Below are 15,651 nucleotides of genomic sequence, written 5' to 3'. Positions count from 1 at the left end.
TAGCAGTGGTGGACGGGGCAGCACTTTTGCTGGTGCAGCGCCAGCCGCTGGGACAGGTACACCAGCCCCTACGTTGAGATGAGGTTCCTGATGGTGACACTGGCCAGAAAGATTCAACATTTAATGAGGGCATCGATCCTATCCTCCGTGACTGCCATCTCATCGTCGTGCAGGATGAGGGCTGAGTAGACGCAGGCGAATTCCGAGACAGAGGCCAAGCTTCGGGCAAGTGTCCAGTGGGAGCTGCCAGGAGCCTGTACTAGCCGCCGGATTAAGTGAAGGCCTCATCCCAACATGGCCTGGCTTCGTCGGAAGGACGGAGAATCTTAGAGGCAACTGAGCAAAGGGCGACATAAACTTTTTTGTTTGTTTGTTTTACAATTGTGGGGGCAGGCTGGAATGCAGTTCAGAGAAGCCCCGTCGCAAACGCATCCGGGAGCAATTACACAAGTTGCAACACCGGGAAGAGACCGGGGAACACCTCTCTAAATGACAGCTCTGCTCCTTCCGGGGCCTTTTCCTATAGGCGGTTCCAGTCACGTGGCGGCATGGCCCCGCCTACACCTCCCAGAGGCCCGCGCGCGGGGCGGGCTGTTCTGCCGCTTCTTTCTGGCGGGCCGGGTGCGGCCATGGAGGGCGAGCCGCCTCCTGTGGAGGAGCGGCGGCGGCTGCAGCTGGAGCTTAGCGAGTTCGTGGAGAGCTGCTGCCGGACGCTGGAGGAGGTGACGGCGTCCCTGGGCTGGAGCCTGGATCGGCTGGACCCCGGGGAGGAGGGGGCGGCAGAGGTGAGGGCGGCTTGCGCGCAGGGTCCTTTTGGGGGCTCTCCGCCTGCGGTCTTTTCTGGCGGGGGAGGACTCCGCGTGGGAGCCCCCGCCCGTCTGCAGCGCCGTGGTGGGCGCCCGGGACCCGGCCTGGTGCGCCTCGTCGCCGGCGGGCCTCGGGTGGGGCGCGCGGGAGCCGCCGGAACGACGCGCACCCGCCACCTGTGCGGCGCTCCTAGCGCGGAGCTTGGGTTTGAGGAGGTGAAAATGCGGTGGGTGGGGAGGGGTGGCAGGTCTGGGGTTTACCTAGAAAATAGGGGAGTCGGAGTGCTGCTAGCAGACGTGTTGGCCGTTTGCTTTGTCATCTGTCACATGGATGCCGCAGTTGCACCAGATTCGGCGTCGGGAGAGAGCTTGCGAGTTCAGCTGTCTCTGCCTTAAAGTTGTACGCTTCCGCCTGGGACAGCACCGATTCTAGGATTATTAGAGGATGTCACTAAGAGATGGTGACTAGCAACTCTTTTGAACGTTAAAATTGTTTTTAAAAATGTAGGCACGTGTATGAGAGTGAACAGTCCTGATTTTTGGTTATTTTTCATGGGATGGGAGGAACGGAAGCGCTTCACTCGGATAATTCATGATCTCTAATACTCTTTCTGGGTTTATCGAGCTCTATTAATTTCTCCCAGGTTTAAATTACATGACTGACTCCCCAAAGGCAGTTAGAGTATATTTAGTTTACACACAAACAATTCACGTTTCTTAAAGTCCTGGTGGAAATTTTTAAAAGATTTTTTTTTTAAGTTTATATAATTGAGAGAGACAGAGACAGCGCGAGTAGGGGAGGGGCAGAGAGGGAGAAAGAAAATCCCAAGCAAGCTCCCCTCTGCCAGTGCAGAGCCCTAAGTGGGGTGAGAACTAACTAAACTGTGAGATCATGACCTGAGCGGAAACCAGTTGGATGCTTAACTGTCTGAGCCACCCAGGTGCCCCTAAAAAGATCTTTGTTGTTTGTTTAGAGGGGTGTTTGAAGCTGTGAATTCCATTGCGTGGATCCTACCATGCCTTTCCTTACCACTGAAATTTCTAATAACACTTAAATAGCACTTTGCTTATGCTATTTATTATATAGGTTAGTTACCTCGTTTAATGCTTCTAATTACCCTATTAGCCACATGTTATAGATGAGAAAACAAAGCCAGAGAGGTGGTAATTTGTTGCCTAGGACACACTGCTAGTAAAGGGCGATTGGGATTTTGAACCCAGGCATTCTGGCTCCCGAGAGTCTGTGTGTTTAATTGCCATGCTGCCTCTCTAAAACTTCTTTGTAAAATTCCAAAATTATGACAATTAGCTGTGAGTGTACATCTAAATTTTACCGAGCCAAGGTCTGCTATTCAAGACAGCGACTGGTTTAAAAATCCTGGTACGTGATAGTCATCATTCCTGGAATAGGTGCAGTCCAGATAGTTAATGAAGCCTCACTTTTCTGCAGGAGTGTTTTAATGCTGAAGTACAGTGAACAGTAGTCACAGGTCCTGTCGCAGAGCTTACTGTCTGGGTGTGGTGACGGGGAGTGCAGAGAAATCAGCCTACATTATCATGTGACTCAGTCTATGACTAGCTGTAGTACAGGTTATTGGAGGCTGTCGTAGGACTGTGGAGGTTTCCTGGATAAGGTGAATTCTCAGCTGATAAAAGTATGCTAAATTAGCTGGGTGAAGCACAGGGGAAGCATCAACAGCAGGGGAAAAGGATGTGACCAGATCAGGAAACCTAAGGTGGTTAAGGATAGGTAAGCATAGGCTATAGAGAAAGAGGGGGATGATGGTGGGAAGGGTCCAGATCTTAAAGGTCCTTGTGTCAGCCATAGTAAAGAATCTGGATTTTTTTTTTTTTTTATGAACTATGGAAGTATTTTAAGCCATACTATATCATCATATTTGCCATTTAATAAAATAATAATTGCTTACATTTATTGACACTTGCTATGTTCCAGGCTCTGTTTGAATTGTTTTATGTGTATAAACTCGTGTATAACTTATTTAATCTTCACAATAGATCTGTGACAGAAGTCCTGTTTTACCCGTTTTTTAGATGAGGAAACTTAGGCAAAGAAAGGTTAAGTACCTGAACCAAGTTCATGTAATCAGTAAGTAGCAGACCTGGAATTCAAAGTAGCTGCATTGTGGAGAGTGGAAGGGACAACAGATCTGGAAGCAGAGCAGTTAGGCATTGGCTGTTGTAATCCAGAAGAGAGATGATGATGTCCTGAAGTGGGGAAGTGGCAGAGAGGATGGATTATGTGGTAGGATTTCAGAGTTATTTAGTGAAAAGGACTAGGTGATTGATTAGATGTGAGTGATGAGGGAGAAGAGACGGTTTTCTACTTGAGGAAGTGGGACCTTTCACTGAAACTGGGAAACCCAAGAGGAATAGGTTTGGGGGTCAGGAGACCATGAATGTAATGAATTTATTTTTGTTATAGTGGATTGTTAGTGTTTTTAGTATAAGGTACTCAGGAGAGAATCCAGGTCTAAAGATTTAGATTTTGGGAGTCCTTAGTATATAGTAGAAATTGAAGCCATGAGATCTTCTAGTAAGTGTATATCAAACGGCACAAAGTCACTGGTTTGACTTATATAAAACATCAGCATTTATAGGGGTACAGGTAGAACAAGGAAGGCATCTTTTTTTTTTTTTTTTAATATTTTAATGTTTATTTATTTTTGAGAGAGAGACGGAGGGAGGCAGGGAGACATAGAATCTGAAGCAGGCTCCAGGCTCTGAGCTGTCAGCACAGAGCCCAATGCGGGGCTCAAACCCAAGAACTGTGAGATCCTGACCTGAGCCGAAGTCGGATGTTTAACCGACTGGAGCCACCCAGGTGCCCCAAGGAAGACGTCTTTAGAGGAGACCAAGTAGAAGGAACCAGAGAGGTAGGACATGAAGACTGTATGAGGATGACAGAAATGAACAGTTGGATTGTAACCTTCTAAGAGTTCACATATTTTAAAGAGTCTGACATGTGCTTTGGCTATAGTAGTAAGATGATTGTTAGTAACCTCCTGACTGGTAGTTTGTCTGTAAACAAATCTTTCAAAGCGTTGGTCTTTGAAGGAGTGGAGAGGGGGCTATAAAGGAGAGAGAGATTGAAGGAGGGAGGTTTTTGTTTTTGTTTTTGTTTTTAATGGGCACATACATCACACAGGGGGTTGGGAAAGAGGCCTCCAGAAGAGATGAATGGATAGTACCACTTAATCGAGTAGTAAACTTTTAATGGTATAATCATTTATTTAAATATTATGTACCCCTTTTTTTGCTTCTGTTTCTTTTTTATAGGATGACGTTGTGATATGCCCCTATGATTCCAATCATCACATGCCTAAATCATCTTTAGCAAAGCACATGGTATCTTGTAGATTGAGGAAACTGGGCTATACCAAAGAAGAAGAGGTACCCTATATTAATTATGTATATATGTCATGTAATTCCTACATTAATAAATTTACAGTATTCGGAAGATATAGTGTGAGGTTTTCTGTCAAAATAATAGTCATTTGTGGGGTGGAATGGTACTTGCCTAATTTCGCAAACTTTATTAAGAAATATTTAAATGATATAATCTTTTGTTCATGTCAAATCTTAAAATAATCAATTATCTGTTACTCAAGAATACTAATTTTTTTTTTGTTTTTACCATTTAGGATAAAATGTATAATTCTGATTTTTTCTATGAGAATGTGAAGATACCTTCAATTACTTTGAGTAAGTATTAATTTCATTATAATTTAAATTTTTTTTTTTTTAACGTTTATTTATTTTTGAGACAGAGAGAGACACAGCATGAACGGGGCAGGGGCAGAGAGAGAGCATGAACGGGGGAGGGGCAGAGAGAGAGGGAGACACAGAATCAGAAGCAGGCTCCAGGCTCTGAGCCATCAGCCCAGAGCCTGACGCGGGGCTCGAACTCGCAGACAGCGAGATCGTGACCTGAGCTGAAGTCGGACGCTTAACCAACTGAGCCACCCAGGCGCCCCAAGTTTAATTATAATTTAAAAATATCTTACTATAGGCATTGATATTTCATTTTTGAATTATCAAAAGAATCGACTTTTTAGTAGGCTTGTGATTAAGAAGGACATTTTGTACCTTGAGAGAATGTAGGATTAATTAATGTACAGTGAAAGTAGTTTGCTTAATCTGAAATTTAGAGATGAGGCTTTTATTAATAGGTCATGGAAAGCTTTGTACAGTAAGACAGATACTTTCTTTCTTGGTTATAACAAAAATCTGGCCACACAACACAGTTTGCAGACTGAGTATGGAAGTGTGTTCCAGGTGTTAACAGCATAGATAGAGGTTAAAATTTCAGGCTGTAGAATCAGAATGCCCTGATTCAACTCCTGGTTTTGTCACTAATAGATTTGTGACTTTCAGAAAGGTAATTTAACATTTTTGTTGCCTAAATTTCTTCATAAAATGGGGGATGTGATAATAGCACCTTTGTGAGGATTAAGTGATATATATGTAAAATGCTTAGAAGAGTGCTTGACGCTTAGCTAGAGTCAAGAAATGGTAGCTATTATTGGTTGCTAAAATTTGCAACACCTACTGCAGTATGCCTGATGGTAATGTTTTCTGAACCGCTTGAAGTCTTGTTACTTACTGGGTTCTGGCTAGATCTGAAAGAATTCTGCGTTCAGATTACGTGGGGAGTGATGTGGGTGTTTTGTTCTTAAGATTCTGGAAGATTTGTCAATGTGCCCAAAGAGCTTGGATTAGAAACCAATTAGTTAATTTAGTTGTGGACACTGATGATTCATTCTGTGTTTATGGGTGCTTTTTTTGACAGATAAGGACTCACAATTCCAGATAATTAAACAAGCTAGAACTGCAGTTGGAAAAGAGGGTGATTGTTATAATCAAAGTAAGTAGCATCTTAGTTTGAGCTAATTAATGATTCAAACTATTTTTTAAGGACCTGTTACTAATTTTTAAGAAAAATCTTGTGCAAACAGTTACATGGGAAAAATTAAGTTTTACATTTAACATTAGGTCAATGTGTTTGGTGTCAGCTTCATTTGTTAGATATTTTCTGCTCAAATATAGCAGAATCTCACTGGGTTGCTGTCTTAGCTAGGGTTTCATGCCTTGGAATCACCTAATAGGTGAGATTATCTTGTAGATCATTTTTATTCTAGTTATTTGGTAACTAAATCCCATTGAGATTGTCTAACCCTGAGATTTCTTTCCTTTCTTGAGAATTAGCCCATTGTTAAATGTAAGGATATTGAAACACAATGTAAAAGGAAAGGCTTAGGCTGAAAGAGAATTTGAGAATAAAGCCCAAACACAAGGTTTTCCATACAGGTTCAGAAAGTTTGTGGACCCCTTCATGCCCAGTCCCTTCTTCCAGGGACTTAATTTAGCAGAGACTAAGTTAGAATTTTTAAGTATGAGCTTTTAGGAAATGAAAACGAAATCCATCCAAAACATAGAAGTAAATGAGTAGATAGAGTTAATAGATTTCTGAACCTAGATATAACATGTAGCCAAAGCATTACTGGTTCCTTCTTATAAGGGTTTCTGAGTTGTCTTTGAACCTTCTAAAGATAGATTTCTCTGGGCATCTTACCTTTTTTTTCCCTCCCCTCATTTTTCTTTCTAGCTCAATTATATTCATTAGCCCGTAGTTAGGATTTGTTTCTCCCTTGCTGAAGTTCAGTCTTTACCCTTTGTTCTAAGCCAATATCTGGACTTGATTTTTTCTTAAGCTGCACTGTGGCTTCAGGAGGAGGAACTCTCTTACCGGTGGTGTATATTACATTGGTTCCATGCAACAGCCAGAAGCACATTTCTTGTATTTCCTGTTTTAAAGCTCCCATTTTTATGTACTTTTTGCCAAATTCTAGGGTTTTTTTTCTTTGAGGGAGACATTTGACTCTTTCTTGAAGAGATTACTGAGCTCTGATCAATCAAGCCTTTTTTTGGCCCTTATTATTGATTCTGTCTCTTACCCCCAGTTTAGTTAACAAACCAATAAAAATGTAGAGGATTTTGCTATTGTCTTTTTGGAGGGGTTAATAGTTAAAGGCCTTTTTGACTTTAACTAGTCAGATAGATTTGCTGAATTTATTTTAGAGTTGAAAGAGAACTGGAAAATCATCTAATCTGGCATCTGATTTACAGATAAGGAAACAAACCCTATCTGAGAGTAATGATAAGGTTCTGGTGTGTTTGTTCTGAAGGCTCTCAATATTTTATTTTTTTTTAAAGAGATTCTTTTTTAAAGCTGTTTTATGTATTTTGTTTCTCTTTCATAACTAACTTGAGATAATCTGGACAAATATTTTCCCCTCCATATCAGGTGAAGAAATTAGAGACACACAGAAATGGGTTAACACTCCTTCGTTAGATAATAGCAAGTCTTGGTAATAGCAAAGCTGGATTGAGGGCCAAGTTCTGAATTTTGGTACACACTCTGAACTGAGTTACTCTGTTTTCTGTTAGAAAATTTCATTTAGTGAAATTTATGGACTAAGATTCTAGCTGTTGCTCAAATATATTCATTATTTATTGTGTCTATTATAAGTAAGTACAAGGTAATCACAGACTTCAAATCTGTACCTGCTCACTGCTATTAGTAATGTTCATTGTTTGTTCTAGTTTGTAAGCCTATTTTAAGGAAAGAAACTAGTTGCTTGGCCTGGTACAAATGACAGTTTTCCTGAGGTTTTGTTTCCTTTTCTGTAGTATAAAACTATCTTACAATGTTGTTTAAAACAATGGAGATAATGAATGCTAAACTAGCACTAGCTCTAATATATGGTAATTTCTATTGTCTAAGCAATTTAATTTCTAAGCACATTAATGTATAGAAAGCCATATTAAGATAATGAAATGGGTGAGAATTTTATATATGTGGGTAATTTAATGTTCTCAAGTTTTTTAATTTATATTAACTAAGTAATAAGGTGGATTAGACATTGAATTTAGTTCTGTACAGAAGCAAAGAATTACTTTGAATAGTTCTTTCAGTAGAAAAGTTAAGAGGAACTTTTGTTTTCACACTCCATTAAATTAAACTGTTAAGAATTTTTTCTTAAATGATCTGTAACCCTCTTTTTAAAACTTTTTTTCAGCTTGTGTAGAGCTCTGCAGTTTCTCAATAGACATTATTTTTGTGACCCACTTATGTCTTAGACATTTTTAAATCTTACAGCCTAGAACAAGAATCTTTTTTAATATGTTACTGATTTATTTACTTTGAAGGAAGAATGACTAACATAAGCAAATTTACATTTTCCCATTTATAATATTTTGTGTGTCTTGTACTAAGTTGTAAGTTTTTGATAAGTTATATTTATGTTTCCATTTTGTCAGTCGTACCAGGTCTCCACTCAGTGTACAGAATTCTCAATTCATGAACTTGTGAAAGCTTGATGCAACCATGAGATGTACTTACCTATTATCAACCATGAGGTGTTAATTTTATAACCAAGATGCTAATTTTAATCATAAACAATCATTTTACATTTAGTGGCGTATCTTTTTCTTTCAGTATTATTTGCTGTATATCAATTTCATGACTATATTTGAATCATGGCCATGATTTGAAGATCAGTGTATTATACTAAACCCTTGAGAGACCCTAGTAGATTGGTTCTAGGCCTAATCTGTTCTTACCACTTGTGTGACTTGGGCAAGTCATTTTACCTCTATGGGCCTTAATTTCTTTATCTCTGATGTTGGAAATTGACTCTGTATGTATTCTTCCTAAAATTCTGAATTTGTATCTTTGAGCCAGTACCTTCTGTTAATGTTTAATATTATATATGTCATACGTTTAAGATGCTCTGTGATGGCAAAAGTGACTAAAAAGAAAGAATTAGAGTTACTAAAAAGGTAGATTAGAGTTTCAGTTTGGGTGAAGAAAAACTTCTGGAGACGGACAGAAGTTATGGTTGCAAAACAGTGTAATATACTTAATGCCTCTGAGCTGTACACTTAAAAATGGTTAGATGGTAAATTTTATGTTATATATATTTTGCTACAGCTTTTAAAAGGCTACTACAAAAAAAAGTAGAGGATCATGGAATTTAATGATTACAGCACATCTAGGTGTATTTCTAAATCCTGTAGAAGCTTGTGTTTGAAAAGTTACATTTTATGGAAATGTAAGCTTATTTGTGTTTATCCTTTTTTTTTTTTGTCAGAAATATCTATGTTCTGAATGATTTGAATGCAGTTTGTTGTTTAACTTTTCCTGTACTTTTTCTTTTTCAGTAATTGGGGTGAGTATAAAGAGGAATTAGGAACCTGAATGTACTCCTTATTTAAAGATATGCAGTATCCTTTTTGCAAATGATATCCTTTTAAAAGTATCACTCAAATTTCTAAACTTGATCTTAACCACTGTCACAGTATTAGAGTCTTTGGAATTTTCGTTGAATTTCAAGGAATTTAAGTATCCATCATCACCATACAGAAATTTAAGATGAATGAAGACAACTCAGAATAATTTAAGGAGGAAATTATATTTCTTTGTCTAAAAATAATAGGCAAAGGTTTATGTGGATCTTGTTTGTAATATATCAGTGTTTTCTAATCTTTGTATTTTTCTCCCAGATTTTTATAAAAGCCTATATTCAAAGGAATTAGGCTTATCAAAGCTAATTCATTTTTATGGTACAAAATTAAATGTTTTCACATCTGCCTTCATAAAAAAGCTTTTCATAGTGTCTACCACAATTATAGTAAAATTGATTGACTTGAAAGGAAACCCTTCAATACTAATTCAAAACCCTTCGACTAATACAAATGACCCTGTATTGTTATCCGTATCTGTTCATGGACTCATATTCAGTGTAGCCCTCCTCCTAATGTAGACAAATGTAAAGTCATCTCTTTTTTTGTGTTGTAGTGCTTAGTTGGTAGTTTGCTCTTACTTGAATTTTTCTTTTGCCTCTTTATCTGGGAAGTTAAGGCTAGACTTTATCAAATAAAAGTATCTGGGAAGAGCTACTGATCTTACTTGTTCTGTGAACCAAAGTTATTACTTTAGGGTAGTAGCTCCTATTTATTGTTTGCATTAGTAAATAATGAAGGCTAGAAAGAATTGTGTTAAAACAATTGCTTTATTTACAGTTACCATAAATTTTTATTTCTTTGAGAAAATTTGAATCTCAAAACAAAAATTTTCTTCAATGTTTAATACATCATATCAAGGTATTGTATTTACTTTCTTTCATTAATGAGCAGATTTTAGAAAGTTCTGTGACTGTTGGGGGGGGCAGTGCTCTTAACTCTTTTAAATTAATTTGGTTGTGTCAATATGCTTCCTCTTCCGAAAATTAAAACAAATTTAGTTTCAGTTTTATCTGTCTTTCTCTGGTCTGAGGAAGTTTGGGATTTCTGCTACCTAATTAATTGTGTTTTGGTCCCTGGCTCTGAGTCATTGCACAAGTGGGGTATATTTTGAATACGGAGCATCTAACTTGATGTCTCATATAAAAAAGACATTTTTCACACATTTTTCATATTTCTATAATATATTTTCAGAGGGACTACAACGTGTATTACCTATTAAAAGCATTTTTTTCCCCAGCTCTTACGGGAAAAACCATATAAACAGAAAGGAAGTTACTATTATCATATGGGTAGCCTTTTAAAAATTGTTACCCAGAAGGTTTCCTTATGAGCAAATTATCTCATGGTTATTATTGCTTGCCTTCATGGGATGTGTCTTAATGTTTTTGGAGAGAATAGCAAACATCCACAGTACATGCTTTCTGTGGGTATGGCTTTGAGGATAAAGTCACTGTTTATTATTTATCACACAGACGGATATTTTTCGTATTTTAGGGATTACTGTGAGAACAATTGTGTTAATGTTGCATTATTACAGCGCATGTTTAAAGATAAGGAGTAAATTTTAAGTCCACAATGCTTCATGTATTGTTTATTCTTGTGGTTTTATTTTTACTAGGGATTTATTCTTCATTACCTGTTGAAGTTCCTCTGAATCACAAACGGTTTGTTTGTGATCTAACACAAGCTGATCGTCTTGCCCTCTATGATTTTGTAATGGAGGAGACGAAGAAAAAGCGCTCGGATTCTCAAATTATTGAAAATGACAGTGATCTCTTTGTAGACTTGGCTGCCAAAGTCAATCAAGGTTTGAGATGAATATAATAGTTTTATATTTCTTAATTGTCATTTCGCTCTTTGAGTGTTACAAAGATTTAGTTGTTAGGCCATTTTGAGTTGAAAGAGGATGGTTTTGCATTATCCGATATTCACATATATGTTAAGATATTTACTCAGGGCATGAAATTTTGCTCTCTGTCCTTTGCATTAAGCATGTTCTCCTTCTATAAGAATGTCACTTATAGCTGTGCTGGTCTTTTAATCTTTGTACCTTAACAATCTTAGGTTCAACTAATGGAGAAAAGGAATGATATAAAACTTAGTCTATTTGTATAATATGGAGTTTTTAGGATGTTTTTGTATGCATGGAAACATGTTGAAATATTGGATGATTGCGGTCTTTCTTCCTGCTAATTAGTAAGAATTTAAAAGCTTCCAAGGATATAATAATTTTGTTTTATTCTTTTATTAGATAATAGTCGAAAAAGTCCAAAGTCTTACCTTGAAATCCTAGCAGAAGTGAGAGATTATAAAAGAAGACGCCAGTCCTATAGAGCTAAGAATGTTCACATAACCAAGAAATCATATACTGAGGTAAGCTTTACATAATCTCTTAGAGCTTTGTTGAGAACAGAATGTCCCCTCGATAGTTTTCTAAGTCTGTTCTATGGATTTCCACAGTTCATAGAGGTTTTTTGAAAGAAAATAGCTTCAAGGTGGCCACCTTGAAATACAAATACCTGATTTGTATTTGCTCCATTACTTTCAGATCCACTGTACCAGGCAAATAAGGCCTTTTCAAGGTACAAAAATCTTTTGTAAAGAGGCTGTACAATCTTAAAAAATACCTACTTTTGAGAAAGCATTGTATCATGATAAGAGCATAGATTTTGGCCTTAGACCTGGGTTTGAGTGTTGTTGTACTCTTTATCATTCGCTATTTGACTTGCACAAATTCTTTGAGCTTTTTAAGTTGCAACTTTTTCATTTTATACATTTTATGTAGATTTTGTGGGGGTGTTATAAGAATTGATTGAGATAATGCATGTGGACACAGAAGTTGGTCAACAAACAGCCGTTGTCTTTTCCTTACAGAAATTTTAGCATGCTTTTATGTACTCTTCTAAATGTTTGGGCTTAAGAAATGTCTGGTATAAATTATTTCTGTATTAATCTCTTGATGTATATCCAAAGTTATTTTCAGATGTCCTTTAGTGGATAGTCAGTTGATGAATTTTTTGGTACATGAATTACCTTGCCCAAACTCTACAAATAATCTCCTTATTGAATCTCTAAATTCTTCCCACATTATTTCTTACTTCTCTCTATGATTTCTAAGACCTTCCATAATCTGACCTTATTTTACCAAGCATTTTCTTTTGCTTTAGTCAAGCATGTCTCTTAAACTGTATCTGATTACACACATTTATTCTTATCTACATGTCCAAATAACATGTTTTCTCACCTGAAATGCTCTTTATTGTTGTTTTAAATCTTGATATAAATTTTAAGGCCCATTGTTTCCATGAAGTGCTAGTTGACTCAGTCATTTGTTGATTTATTGTTTTAATGCTCTCTGTACCACATAGCTTAGCATTTAATCTTATGCTGTTCTTATGTAATTAAAGTATATGTTTCAGTTTTATCTCTTCCAGTAGAGGTCTGGGACCTCGTCATATTACCTAAGTATTTGTACAGTCCCCTCAAATACTTGGTGGTTCGTCAGTTGTTTCTTCTCTGGTCTCAGTACCTTGTAACCAAGGGTTAGTGTTGCTGCTAGTGTTCTTCATAATTTTATGGTTAACCTTTTTTTTTTTGTTTTTTTTTGTTTAAAGTTTATTTATATAAGTAATCTCTGTACCCAACATGGCCCTCAAACTTATGACCCAGAGACCAAGAGCCAGCCACACACTTTTGGGACTAAGCTAGATAGGCGCCCTTGTGGTTAACTTTTTATTATGGAAATATTCAAGCATATGCTAAAGTGGGTGGAATAGTCTAATGAACTCTTTTGTCCCTGTCACTCAGCTTCAACAATTATCAACATTATGACCTTGTCCTCACTTGCTACCTCCTTCCTCCACATTGGTAATTTTGGAAGCAGATCCCAAATACCTTTCATCTGTAAAAACTTCAGTGTTTACAAATCTTTCAGTGATTTATCATATTCCTGGTCATGAATTTTCCAACATTTTATCTATTTCTAGCTTCATTCATGTCCTCTATAATTTTTGTTTGGACTAAACCTGAACTTTGTCAAATTTCAGAAAAAAGTTACCTACTGTAGTTACTGTGCATAACACACTGCTGTTGGGTAGGTAAAGATAAATGGCACACAGACACCACCCTTAAGGAGCTTAGAATAGTTTATACAAGTGGAACAGAGCTTTCAAAATACAGCTTGCATTCAGTACTAAAATAAAGTGAGATCAAAGCATATGAGAGAAAAGAGCGATTATTTTTAAAAGATAAGATTGGTATGGGCTTCATAGAGAAGATAGCATTTGAAGGAAAGGGAGAAGCAGGAAGGATAAAGAATGTCTGTTCATCAGCTCTTTCCTATGGCGAATCTTTGCAAGGTTAGGTCTGTGGAAACTGTGTCCAGTAATACTTGGGCTTCACGGAGTTCATGTAGAGCTAGTCAGGGAGTCATGGAGGGCTACTCGGGAAGTGCTGGAGCTAGAATTGGAATTCAGGTGTCTATGACTCATGTCACTCTCTGGATTGTACTTGGACACATCTAAGATTTTCTCAGGAGAATATGGTGGAGGAGGGGAAGTGGTGGATGAGGATATTCCAGGTGGAAGGGTTAGTGTTCCTAAAAATAAATAGAGGTATAGTTTTTGAGATACCCATTAGTAGTCCAAGATGGCTAGCATTTAGGGTTTCTGAACCTCCAGTAGGAGATAAGGCTGGTTTCTGCTATGTGATGTAGTAAAATCATGAAAGGCTTCAAAGGCTCTATTAAGGAATTTGGACACTGTTCCATTTTACTTTGGGAGCCATTGAAAGTTTCCTTGAAGTAGGGAGAAACTCAGAACTGAACTTTTTAGTGTTTGTCTTTGAGATTGCCCCTTGTCCCCTGTACCTTCTTAAAACATTTTCTAATTAGGCATGAGGGAAATGTAACCTTCTATTTTAGTTTCATCTGTGCTTCTCAGTTCACTAGCCCTGTGCTTGATGGCATGGATAAATAGGAAAGAAAGAAACTTCCAAATGGTTCTTACAGGTAAGGGGTTTATATTAATCTTATAGGAAAGTATCTGTGAAGTGACTATAATGTTTCATATTTTGTCTCTCATTTTAATTACAAGATTTTTAAAAAGCTTTATTTGTAAATAATCTCAAACATACAAATAAGTTGCAAAACTAAAAATAGTACAAAGAACTCCTAAATATCCTTTACCCTGATCACCTGTTAACATTTTGTCCCATTTGCTTGTCATTTGCACTCTCTCTTAATTTGTATATTTTTCTCTCTCTTGATCTCTGTCTATGCATTATTTTTTTTCTAAACTATTTAAGTTTCATAACCCATGATTTTTTTGTCACTAAATACTTAGCATGTATTTCTTAAAAATAGGGATACTTTTCTTAATCATAAGATAGCAATCAACTAGCAAGTTTAGCAACGATTACAGTAGTTTCCTTTTTCTTTTTTAACATTTATTTTTGAGAGAGAGAGTGGGGGAAGGGCAAAGAGACAGGAGACACAGGATCTGAAGCAGGCTCTAGGCTCTGAGCTATCAGCACAGAGCCCGATATGGGGCTTGAACTCACAAACAGTGAGATCATGACCTGAGCCAAAGCCAGCCGCTTAACCGACTGAGCCACCCAGGTGCCCCTGTAGTATTTTCATCTACCATTCATGTTGTAATTTGGCCACAGAATTTTTAATATTCTCTAAACTCATATCCCACAGTTCATTCTGTCATAACTCTTAGTAAATATTTGGATGATTGTTAGCAGTGATTTTTCTAGCTTAATTTTTTGAAAAAGCTTTCTTATCTGAGACTGGGTGCTTATCTCTCCTAAGGTGATTCGGGATGTCATAAATGTGCACATGGAAGAACTCAGTAGTCATTGGCAGGAAGAGCAGGAAAGACCAGAGGATGATGCTGAAAAGTATGTCATGGTGTTTACTGGTAAAATATTCTCTTTTTAATCTGTTACTTTATAATCATTTGACTACATTTTAGCATTTCCAAGACCATTAATAACACACTGTAGTTAATTAATATGCTTAAATTGTTCCATGTTGTCCTTCCTCAAGATTATTATACCAGGGTTTCTCTGTGACATTGCCCTTTGACAGTTTTGGAGAAACAAATATATTGATGAAATATTAACACAGTAAGATATTTAAGAGCTAGATTTCTTTAATTGTCTTCTTATATGGAATGTAAGGTTATACCTATTTTTTTTTAATGTTTGTTTATTATTTGAGAGAAAGAGAGAGTGAGAACGAGCAGGGGAGGGGCAGAAATCAAAGGAGGCACAGAATCTGAAGCAGGCTCCAGGCTCTGAGCTGTCAGCATAGAGCCCGATGTGGGGCTCAAACTCACAAACTGTGAGGTCATGACCTGAGCCAAAGTTGGATGCTTAACCCACTGAGCCATCCAGGTGCCTCAGCTTATACCTATTTATATCGATTCTGTTGTTGTTCTGATATAGAATATTCAACTTTAAGCTGGTGTGTCTGTGTGTGTTTGGTGGAGACCAGTGTTTAACTGTTCTG

The 15,651-nt window shown here is 37.5% G+C and overlaps 1 protein-coding gene across 3 annotated transcripts in view; it reads left to right on the top strand.

Moving 5' to 3' along the window:
* The first annotated feature begins 615 nt into the window (after window positions 1-615).
* Window positions 616-15,651, top strand: part of SNRNP48 (small nuclear ribonucleoprotein U11/U12 subunit 48) — a 28,057-nt gene continuing 13,021 nt past the window's right edge. For 2 of the 3 annotated variants that reach the window (XR_009604825.3, XM_060614846.3), the window contains exons 1-7: window positions 616-785; window positions 4,104-4,217; window positions 4,469-4,529; window positions 5,617-5,691; window positions 10,753-10,941; window positions 11,386-11,507; window positions 14,950-15,038. Coding sequence is in view for 2 of the 3 variants with exons in the window: in XM_060614846.3 (XP_060470829.1) it covers window positions 630-785; window positions 4,104-4,217; window positions 4,469-4,529; window positions 5,617-5,691; window positions 10,753-10,941; window positions 11,386-11,507; window positions 14,950-15,038 (806 nt within the window). In the remaining variant the exon portion in view is untranslated. The remainder of the gene's footprint in view (window positions 786-4,103; window positions 4,218-4,468; window positions 4,530-5,616; window positions 5,692-10,752; window positions 10,942-11,385; window positions 11,508-14,949; window positions 15,039-15,651) is intronic. The other variant, XM_060614847.3, reaches the window with a different exon arrangement.

The sequence above is a fragment of the Panthera onca genome, chromosome B2 (assembly GCF_046562875.1).
Source record: "Panthera onca isolate mPanOnc1 chromosome B2, mPanOnc1 haplotype 2, whole genome shotgun sequence".
Classification (NCBI taxonomy): Eukaryota; Metazoa; Chordata; class Mammalia; order Carnivora; family Felidae; genus Panthera; species Panthera onca.
The sequence above is the reverse complement of the archived record's forward strand: the minus strand, read 5'-3'. Positions and strand labels throughout refer to the sequence as shown.